Here is a 10,328-nt window from a genome sequence, read left to right as displayed (position 1 = left end):
GGGGTGGGCCCGCCATTTTGTGGGCGGAGCCTCCATTTTGTGGGCGGAGCCTCCATTCTGAGGGCGGGACAGCCATTTTGAGGGCGTGACCGCCATTTTAGGGCGGGGCCGCCATTTTGGAGGCGGGGGGAAGGCAGCAGCCTGTCTGTCTGTCTGTGTGCTGCAGAGGCAGTGCCCCTTGGCCCTGCTGACCATTGGCTGCTCGGCCCCAGTGCAAAGGTAATATGCGGGGTAGGAAAGGGTGTTGACACCGCAGCAGGTGTTTTCCCCTGGCTCCAATGCAGTGTTCAAGAAGCTAATGGCTGTTCCTGCTCTGCACAGTTTTGTTCTAACAGTGATTATAGATTAAAGAATGTTTTATTGTAAACCGTGAGGTCAGGATAATCACTTAAAGAACTGTCTTCTCCCATAACATAAGAACAAAAATATTTTATCATTTTGCTGAGAACATTCTTTCCCCGCTTGGGATGGTGGTTTACTCATGTAGAACTTCATTAAATGCATACTGCATCCAAAATTCCTTATACATCTCAGTCAGTATCTTTGACGCTAGGAGTTTCAAAAATATAGCACGTGAGAATCTGTAAACAAATTATATATGCCAGGGAAAAAAGAAAGAAGAGGTGGAAATAGAGGGCAGGTGATGACAGAAGGGTACACAAGGGAAAGGTCAATAGGGAAAATGAGATTTTGTGTCACACAGAATGGTGCTGTCTGGTTTTACTCTCTCTATCATATTTGTCCATCGTTAGGGTTTTATTTTTCGTTCTGGTAAAGAAAATGCCTCCATCTCCATTAGTAGAAGCAGAGAAGAATTAATGAGAAAGTGTACATGAGAAAAGTAAAAAAGCCAAGTGATCCTAACAGTGTCAGTTCTGTACCTTGACAAAATGAGATAGCAAATAGAGAAATAATTTCATAGTTGAGCATCAACACATTAAATTTGTGTGCTCCAGAAAGCTTAATTCTCTGTTAGCTATGGAATTCTCTGTTACTTGTGGAGCCCATGAAAATCCTCAGTTGGGTCACATTTAGGCCTCTCTGCAATTTCAGCTAGCTCCTCAGGGTGTAGGATGAAAGAGCAAAAAATAGATAAACAAAAGAGTAGCAAGGATGAAGGAATGGCACCTGTTCAAGAAGAGATTAAAGCAACCGGAGTATTTCTGCTTGGAAAATATGTAGGAAAGAGGCAGTCTAGCAATCTGACCATAAATAATATGAGGCTGGTAAACAAGGAACGATTAGTTGTTGCACAATAACTGTGAGATTATAAAGAATACTATCAGGCCCTTACTGGTATCAGGCTTCACAGGAGAGGAAGCAGCGTTCCGCACAGTGCGTAATCTGACCATGTAAATTATCTCAGATTCTGAGAATATTTAAGGTTTCCAGAAGCAGAGTGAGCAGTTCACAGGAGGAAGGCTCACGGACCAGCCCGGCAATGCCAGCTTACCCTAAAGCTTGCTCTCATCACTAGTGTTAAGCTCTTGCACGGACCAAACTGAAGACAACATTCTGTGTTGTGCAGAAGAGTACCAGCTCTCTGGGTGAACCTGTATTTATCACCACCACTTTGTGGTGCAGAACAGCCAGGAATTTACTGCACATGTTTGAGTGGCCCAAGAAGCTGGCAGTTCAAACCCAGTGGTAATTTCTTGCTGTTGGATCCCAATACAGTTGGAGCTGACAGTGCCAATAGCCCATCTGCAGTGTGTAAGAAGCTTCGGCTTCTGCCCGTCAAGGATCTGAAACCCAGGAGAAGTATTCTCAGTTTTGACAGTAGTTAAAGCTCCTGGACATACTGCAAGTCCATGCTGAGATTTTGCCAGACATACTCGTGAAATAATTAATGTTTCATTTGAAGTACATCTATGAAGTGGACTTAAATTCACTTCAAAATACTTACTCCCGAGTAATCCATCCTCAGCTCTAACTTAACTGTGTAATTCAAACAGTCTACTTTATGCCGTCCCCACAGTGTACATGAATTTTAACTGATAATTTATCTGAATGTGAATTTTTATAGCAGAATGAAAGCAACAACCTGATTGTTTCGTGGAAGAAAAAAAAAAACCAAGCTTGTAAGTCTTGCTTTCTCGCTGGATTTGAACTCTGCTTTTTTATATGGGGGGGAGGGGGGGGAAAAAAAGCCCTCAACATTTAGTTATTCTGTAACCAGGCATTTCAGGTCAAAGACACAGAAGATTCAAAAAAGATAAGCAAAATTAAAACACCAAGGTCAGAGGAGCTCTTCTTAAGAGGAGTGAAGACAAATCCAATGAGGAAGCAGAACACAAATCAATGTCCTATCTACACTTTGCTTCCTTGCCAAAGACACTGAAAGAGACTCCAAGAAGTAAATAGATATCTCCCATTAGAGTGCCAGTGTTGTCAAGGGAAGCATGAAATAAAACACTCACTGCTGAAGAAATTGCTTCTGAGTGCCTCCCCAGAGGATTACTGGGAACAAGAGCCTGCTGTAACCATAGGGGAACTGGTTTTATTTCCAGTGTTAAGTCCTAAAGGCACCTTGGCTATGAGCCTGCATTCTGCCTCTTTTTGTGGGGGACAAGGATTGAAGCAGGAGCTGCTTTCCTGGTACCCTGATACGTTTCACTGTCCCATGCCACCCCACTCTGGCTGTTAGGTTTGGAAGCGGTACAGCAAGGCATCAGGGGTCTCCTGTGCAAGAGAAGCTATTGGGCACCTCTTTCCTTGCACATTTTTCAAAGGCAGTGGGCAAGGGAGTTTGGTTGTGTTGCTCATGGGACCACTTGCTGGCCTGTCACTGTGTGCCTGGCATAAAGAAAAGCTCACAAGGATGCTTTGGAAACACCTCTCCTAGTGTGATGGCATTTTTTTAAACAGTCCACCTTGAAATGGGGAGGAACAAGAGGATGATTTACAGCATGGTGTGACATCCTGCTCTGACTTGTCTCCCTCCGAGGTGGGGAGATCTTGTTTCCCAGAGAGAATGTTTCTGAGTGAGAGCTCTGACCCGAGCCCTGCCAGGCTGACAATGAACAGCAGAACATCTCCCTCTGGGGAGGATGCATGTATGTGGGATGAAGTTTCACAGGGGCAGCCAGAGGAAACTTTCAGTCGGATGTGGAGTGGGATTCAAAAGATTAATCACTCTGGAACAGGGCTGCAGTGCCAAAGATGCTTTGTTCCAGGCTGGAAAACACCCAGGACTGGACAAGCATATGGAGACTGTGCCCATCTTCCATTAAGCTTTAGCTAAGCAGTGCAAGCTGTGTGCACAAAGCTTGGTGTGCCATATGCAGCTCCATTCATGAATTATTCAGTGCAGTGAGGCTGTATTAAACAGGAATCATTCTTCCCAGATGTGACTTGCACAGAAATGCTACACATCAGTCTTGTCGGGCTGTAAAGCCTCTAAGCAGCCTGTTGACTTTGCTAACTCGCTCGCCAGTACCTGTAAAAAAAGGGTGGCACAATCTCTTTGCAAAACCAGTTGGTATTTAAGATGCTCTGAGAGCCTCAGAATGACCATTTTCTTAAAAGAAAGAGAGAGAGAGAAAAAAAAAAAAAAGCCTAATATCTGATTTATCAGGACGCATTTCCTCTATGTAACTAGGGCTGAGCCAGTCAGAAGGAACAGTATCACTTGTTTTAACCCAGGGTAACTGATTGCAGTGTCATTTACTCAGCGTGCTCTTTTAATACTGATTATGCCAATAGCCTGAGCAAATAAACTGGAAGTTCCCAACGGCTCATTCTTTGGAGAAAGGTCATTCACCCTGTGCTGTGCATGGCCCCACTAAAGAGGTGTGTTTTTTCAGGGACTGGGGCAAACCTCATCTGTTGGACTCCCTTCACAGGTGACTCAGAAGCAGAATGAATCACAGTGCATAGCAATCCGAGAGGACAGGAGCTGGTCGCCGTAGGAAGGAGCTGACAGGTGCTTGGGGAGACGTCTTCATACGGTGGGGCTTGAAGACATGGTGAGTTAGCTGGGATTAACTGCCATTCCTGGTGCTCTCGCCTGTGGGTTCATATACAGCTACTGTTCCTTGAAAGTTCATTTATTTGTTTTGGTTAGAAAGCTAAGATTCTCAATTTTAAGTAAAGGCTGCATGCCTCATTTAAGAAGAGACTGAATGGCAAGGGAGAAGTGGGCTGGGATAACTCCTGCATATAAACAGCCCTGAAAGCACTTAAAGGGAAATCTACTTTAACTGAGATTTGCTCTTTACCTTTTGACTTTTCGAAGCTTGAAAAATAGTACAGTCTGCCTTCCTGTCTCAATGTTTTAAATACTAAACATTCTTCTTGTGTTCTTTAAGTGAACTCATCTCTCAATGTACCTTTGTATATACAAACTCATCCATTTGTTTCTTCATGGTGTGACACTGTATATCCTGTATGAATCCCAAAGTCAGGGCATCCCGCTTGGGTAATATATTTGGAGTAACTGACACAGTTTAACATGATCAGTTAAGACAACCAGCAGAGAAAAGGTCTGGATGACAAGAGGAGACTGTTCTACAGAATGTGGGACGCGACAAGCACGTGTAGTGTGTAGTGAGTATTGAGGAGGAAGACCAACAGGATAGTCTTTCCAGATGTTTTTTGTTTCCATCTTATATCACTATAGTGAGTCTCTGAGGACTTGTCATTTGCAAGGTGAGGGCAATATCTGGCTTGATAAGCAACCGATTAGGCCTGATAAGGATCAACATAAAAAGCACATGGTGGCTCCACAGCATATGTGGAACAAGATCAGTTTTTTTGAGATTTCATAAAATGCCATCAAATTCCAGAAATCCTAGTTTTGAGCAAGAGGATTTGGGGGTGGCATTGGTGAGTGACTCCTTGTTCGACAACTACATGCAGCATATGCATTTTGCAGGTTTGCCATTTCCAAAATGAAAACAAAGATGAGATGGTTCAGGTACAAACATAAATTCAGAGCAGCACAGGCAGAATGCTTCCTTCATAGGTGCTGGCCTGTTTGTTCCTTCTGCTTCCACACATGCTCAAAATGCACATACTGTCTCTCATTTGTGTTTCCCATGTTGTACCAAAGCTGGGAAGCACCCTCTGTCTTCAGAGGCTGTGACCAAATTTCACAGCTTTGAGTTGTCTAAGGCCTGTGTCTAAGGGCTTGCCCCCATCCAACAGTGGCCAGAGCAACTGCTGAGACGCAGAGGTAAGGGAGCAATGGGGAAGGCATCACCCGCGCTCTCTCACCTTGTTTGGTGATGCAGTGCTCACCCGAACTGGGACATGGAGAGCAGAGCAAAGCATCTCCTCAGGGAAAGGTGGAGGAGATGACTTTGGAGGAGATCCAAACTCTTCAGAGTGTGTTCGATGTGGGGCTCACTGGTCCTTACTGGGTAAACTGGTGGTGCAGTGTTCTGGATCGCGCTGGTCAGCCACATGGGGAGGATCGACAGTCCTGAGGGAGCTCTTCCATGGGGTGGATACAGGCCTGAGAGCACTTTGTTTTGTAGCTTTGGTGAACAAAACTTCCAAACTAGTTTGGTTAGTTCAGTGTGGATGTAAAAGATCCTTATAATAACAGGAATTTCCTTTAAAGGCTTTTATCTACTTGTCCTGCTAATACGAGATAAATATCCATCTTCCCAAGAGGCATCTTTTAGCAGTCTTCTGGAGTGTCCCTGCTGTGCAGCTGCTCAGAGGTGTCTCTCAAGTTGAGGAACACCTCAGGAGAAAATCGTCAACAAGTATGTCAAATATTCCTGCTCAAGCAAATGATTACACAGAAGCCTTGCACAGCAAGATTTAACTCATTCAGGTGGCATTTCTTACAAGGGTGTAGCAGACTTATAAGCTGGTTTCGTTGGCACCAGCACTCGATTTCCTCCTTTCTGGGGAGTGAGCTATGTGAACAGCTAAAGCTTACCCGGACCATGAAGTTATTGGCATACCTAACTGCTGCAAACATTTTATTTGTATATTCCGAAGTGTAAGATCAAAGCAGACCACGTGATATATTTCAGAGTCCTGTCCTAAAAGCATCGCTAACAGGAGATTTTCTGGCAGCAGGGAGCAAGCCTGCATGCATGATTGGCTATAAACTGTGGACTTTGAATTGTGAAGACATTGAGAGTGGGGGGTGGAAATAGGAGCAATCATTAGGTCTATAACCGATAGGACAAACGCTTGCCCAAGGAGTCAGCAGGAGCATTCTGACACAACTGGTGCTGTGGAACATGCCTGTGAGTGACTTCCAGGGAACAGCTTCAGTCAGCTCCTGGCCATGCTATAAATACAATTTGAGTATCAGACAGCCACTAAAGTCCAGCCTTCATATAATAATTAATCGCCCGTGGGGCCATTCACCTATGAGTGGATGACAATTCAGATAAAGCCAGTGATCAGTGACAGCATCTCTACTGCCTTGCGGCTGAGCAGTGTGCTGAGTAGATCCAACACTTCTGGTTTCAAGAGAACTTAGAATGGACAATTTTCCTTGCTTCCGACTCCGTTCCTTCCCTTGGCAGTCATTAGTCTCCAGGCAGTAGCCTTGGTAGTGTTGGCTGCACTCAAGCTGTGCTTTTATGGGCTGTGTGGACAAAACTGCCAAAGCTCACATGGTCCTGCCTGCCTCTGGGAGGTGGCAGAGATACAGTCAGGCTGGGTGGGATGGGACCAGGGAAACTGAAAGTCTTCTGCTCAGATCAGGGCCCTCTAAGGGAGGCTGAAGAACTACATTGGACAAGCAGCTATAAAACCTGGACTAATGCCACTGACAAATGGGGGACTAAAGGTCAAGGAATTGCTTTCTGCTTCCCGTATGAAGGCTATTATTCCTCTTGAAGCTGAGCCTTCTTCTCACTCATCCCACACCCTTATGAGCACAGATTTGTTTAAAAGATTATCATTTCTACTTGTACTTTTGTCTCATCTTCTGTAGACATCAGAAGAGAAACACAATGGCCCACTGTCTGCACTCCTTGTGCGCAATAACTCATGTAACTTCCAGGGCTCTTGGTGACAGAATCTTCACCTCTTGCCTTTCTTTCCTAGGCATCTGCAAACTGAAGAAACACTGGTGAAGTCGTGATCCACCCCAGTTGCACAGACAAATATGAAGTTACTCTGGATTATCTCATTTTTTCTGCTGCAAGGTAGAGTGTTAGCCTGGAGGACAATGGTGTGGGTGAAGTAGGTTACATTTGCTAGGGCTGTGTCTCTTTATGGACTCACCCACTCCAGGCTCAGCACGGGTTACAGCATGACATTGTGTGCAGGGCAGGCTCATAGGAGCTGGAGGCACACGTACAAGTGTTTCCAGCATTGTTGTATGACCTTACAAACGCCTCACTGGCTGAGGGCAAACACCTCTTTGAGTGTGCACATGTAGTATCATGGCAGAAGCATTCATACATGGACCTCAGCTGTCTGGAAATAGGTCTTTTTCATCTCCAGGACATGGGCTCTCTTTTTCTCGCAATACACCATGAGCAGATGGGCCAAGCCATGAGGAAATCTGCACACTAGACCTTTGCTCATAGCAGTACTGCAGCCTCTTTTGCACCAAGGAAGACACCTGACTCTCATGAGGGTGACACACGAACTGCGTGTGGGTGTCCACACTTACATTCTGATTTCTTTGCAGACACTGAAGCTTTCCTGCTGCAGAACGCTAAAATCAGGCAGTGTTTACAGGCCAGCCCAACAGATGAGAATTTATTGCTGTCGGACTGTAATTCAGCATCAGATTTCCAGAACTGGTTTTGGCAAGGAGATTCTTTGAGGAATCATGGCACACAGAGCTGCCTCTCCGTGGTGGAAGCCAACAGAGTGCAGACAAGTCCTTGTGACAGCGTGGGCTTCACAAGCTGGGACTGCTCCAATTCGTTGCTCTTTCCTCTGGGCAGCAGCCAGGGCTACCTGGTGGCAAGCAAAAGAGGAGTCACGCTCGATAATGTGAGAGGTCTCAAGGCTCAGTGGCAAAGTGCTGCAGAGAGGAGTGTGTGCAAGGAGAAAGCAGGTCAGTGCTGCCCACGGGGCCCAGTGCACATGCACTGCTGGGGAATGTGGGATGGCAGTGAGCACTCTGGGGTCTTTCCAGCCCTGGGTGCCCCACTTGGGACCTGCAGAAATGCATTTGTCAAAGATGCTCCCTACTTTCTAAGCATATGAGATGAGGTTGTGCATCAGAGCTTCATTCTGTTTGCTTGAAGAGATGTCATGGACAACCCTGGGAGCTAAGGGGAAGGCTATTTTTTGCCTGCAGTGAAAGACCATCATAGCTTTCTGTTCTTCTCCTCCACAGCAGCACAATATAGCTACTTACCCGCAGCCCTTACCAGCACACACGTGTATGACCACACAGCATACAGTGCTGACCTTGTGCTGGATATGGAGCCAGAAAAGCTGGAGGAGCTGCTGTGGTTCTTCCGCAGAGAAGACCGTAAGTCCCATCGATGTTTTTGAGTTGAGAGTTGACAAAGAAATGTACAGTCCTTGGATGCGAACCTCCTGCCTAATTGAGGTATCTGAGAGATTTATCTAAGGGGATTATTTACCCCAGAAATACAAACCCTCAGTTTCAGCTCCAAAGGGAGTAGGACATGCCTGAGGCCAAGGCATGAGGCTTTGCTGTGATATGGTTTGGGGAGCTGTGACAGGCAGGAACCAATTCTGCAAATCTCCAGCCCAGTGAGGGAGGGTTGGCTGAGGTTATCTCCAAAAACAAGAGCTGAAGGCTCTGCTTTTGATGCTGAACACCTCTGGCCTCAGCCTGCAGCTGAGATATAGCAGTCAGGGTGTAGGGATTCTTGAGGAAACCTGGCTGGGCTCTGCAGGCCACACTGCTCCATGCATGCCAACACTGCCTGTTTGTGCTTTCCCCCAGCATCAGCATGGAATTACTCCATCCTTGCGCTTTCCTTCGTGGTCACAATTTTGGGTTTTGTCCTTCTGGCCATTAACATTTCACGAAACAGGTAAGTCAGGAAAACTTAGGGGTCATTTGAGGTGTGGTGGTGCAGTGAGAACCTCAAACAGTTCATTGTAAAACCTTGCATGGCTCCTTGCTCTCCGCATGTGTCACTCAGAACAAGCCACTTCTCTGTGAATCCTTAGTAAAGCATCTGTCAAAGCACTGGCTAGCCCAAGAGGTGTGTTAGGAGGAAAATGCCATTAAATATGTGTATGTGAGGTGCTCTCCTATAAGTACAGGAGCACTCAGGGACTCAAGCAGGACTTTCCAGCCATCTGCATTCCCCATCTGTTTCCCTGTGCTGTCCCACTGCACAACAGTCCTTCAGCTGAGGGATAACTCACTGCCTTCTAGGGTGAGAAAACATACACCTGCGTCAGAGCTTTCATCTTGAAGAGCAACAGAGATGCTGCAGGTCTGCCCTGCCATCCTCTCATATTAATGGTGGCTTGCTGGGTGTTACTGCTTTGCTTTAAGCGATGTGGTGCACTGTGTGTTCTTCAAATGTAAACAGTGTGGCTGTGTGTACTCAAACACTTGAGACCACTTACATGACACAGTGCAGCTGGCAGGGCATCCTGTAAGCAGCTGAAGTATTCCCAGTGTTGAGCGTACAGAGAGATGGAGGGAGCAGTCAGCTCAGGTGGGCACGCACCCCAAATGTGGGCCTGACTCACTGTTTCACTCCTTAGTTCCTTTTATGCCTTCCCTGCAGGAAAAGGAAGATCCATATGTATAAAGAAGCAGCGCAAGCTGCCCAGAATTCTGAGCTGGAAAGCAAGCAAGCCCTCCTAACAGTGCCAGAATTCAGCCCAGAAAGCCTGCAGAAGCCAGAGCCACTGCCACAGGATGAGAGATCGGGAGAGGTGCTGGTTCAGTGGAAGGATGGGACTGTCACCACTCTGTACAGGGAAACAGCAGAGGATGCCATGTAACAGCTGATGTCAAATCGCCTTAGGGCAGTTGGGCCCTAAAGAACCTACCAGAATGTCTCAATTCACAGAAACCGAAGATCGAAAAGTTGAAAAATTTTAGCCTGGAAAAAAAATAAATAAATGGAAAAAAGAAAAAAGAAAAAAGAAAAAAGAAAAAGAAAAAAGAAAAAGAAAAAGAAAAAGAAAAAGAAGAAAATAAGAAAGAGCTGTCAGTAGAAGTGGCTCAGGTCTCAGAGGCAAACCTGTGCCTCCCCACTGCAGCCTCACTTGGCTGATCTTTACACCCCTCACTCAGCTGCTGCCTATTGGGATGGGAGCTCACAGTCAGCCAGGGACCATGCCCTCACCTGCAGACATGGAAACACTGACACTGAAGCTGGGGAGTGTTTGTTCTTTTCAAAAGTTACCTTTATTAAAATATTTTCCAAAGTGCTTGATCAAAATCCTGTATT

At 46.0% G+C, this 10,328-nt stretch overlaps 1 protein-coding gene across 4 annotated transcripts; it reads left to right on the top strand.

Annotated features, from left to right (window-relative positions):
- Nucleotides 1-118: 118 nt before the first annotated feature.
- SLC51B (solute carrier family 51 beta subunit) lies at nt 119-10,308 on the top strand. Of its 4 annotated transcripts, XM_031555350.1 has the most exons (8): nt 119-219; nt 3,846-3,968; nt 5,567-5,714; nt 7,021-7,121; nt 7,613-7,987; nt 8,273-8,410; nt 8,855-8,945; nt 9,657-10,308. In XM_031555350.1, the coding sequence occupies exons 4-8, from the start codon at nt 7,082-7,084 to the stop codon at nt 9,874-9,876; spliced, it is 864 nt and encodes a 287-aa protein (XP_031411210.1). In that variant the 5' UTR covers nt 119-219; nt 3,846-3,968; nt 5,567-5,714; nt 7,021-7,081; the 3' UTR covers nt 9,877-10,308. The 4 variants fall into 4 exon arrangements, with proteins under 4 accessions (XP_031411210.1, XP_019475116.1, XP_010715871.1 ...); XM_019619571.2 differs by lacking the exon at nt 5,567-5,714; XM_010717569.3 differs by lacking the exons at nt 119-219; nt 5,567-5,714 and adding an exon at nt 3,738-3,754.
- The last annotated feature ends 20 nt before the right edge of the window (nt 10,309-10,328 follow it).

This window comes from Meleagris gallopavo, chromosome 12, assembly GCF_000146605.3.
Source record: "Meleagris gallopavo isolate NT-WF06-2002-E0010 breed Aviagen turkey brand Nicholas breeding stock chromosome 12, Turkey_5.1, whole genome shotgun sequence".
In the NCBI taxonomy this organism is placed as follows: domain Eukaryota; kingdom Metazoa; phylum Chordata; class Aves; order Galliformes; family Phasianidae; genus Meleagris; species Meleagris gallopavo.
This window is presented reverse-complemented; position numbering and strand designations above follow the sequence as displayed.

Bases quoted from the DNA above. Each gene is read 5' to 3' on its own strand.
- SLC51B (XM_019619571.2), top strand. From the start codon at position 7,082: ATGAAGTTACTCTGGATTATCTCATTTTTTCTGCTGCAAG. The intron at 7,122-7,612 runs GTAGAGTGTTAG...ATTTCTTTGCAG, and splicing joins CTCATTTTTTCTGCTGCAAG to ACACTGAAGCTTTCCTGCTG. The intron at 7,988-8,272 runs GTCAGTGCTGCC...TCTCCTCCACAG, and splicing joins TGTGTGCAAGGAGAAAGCAG to CAGCACAATATAGCTACTTA.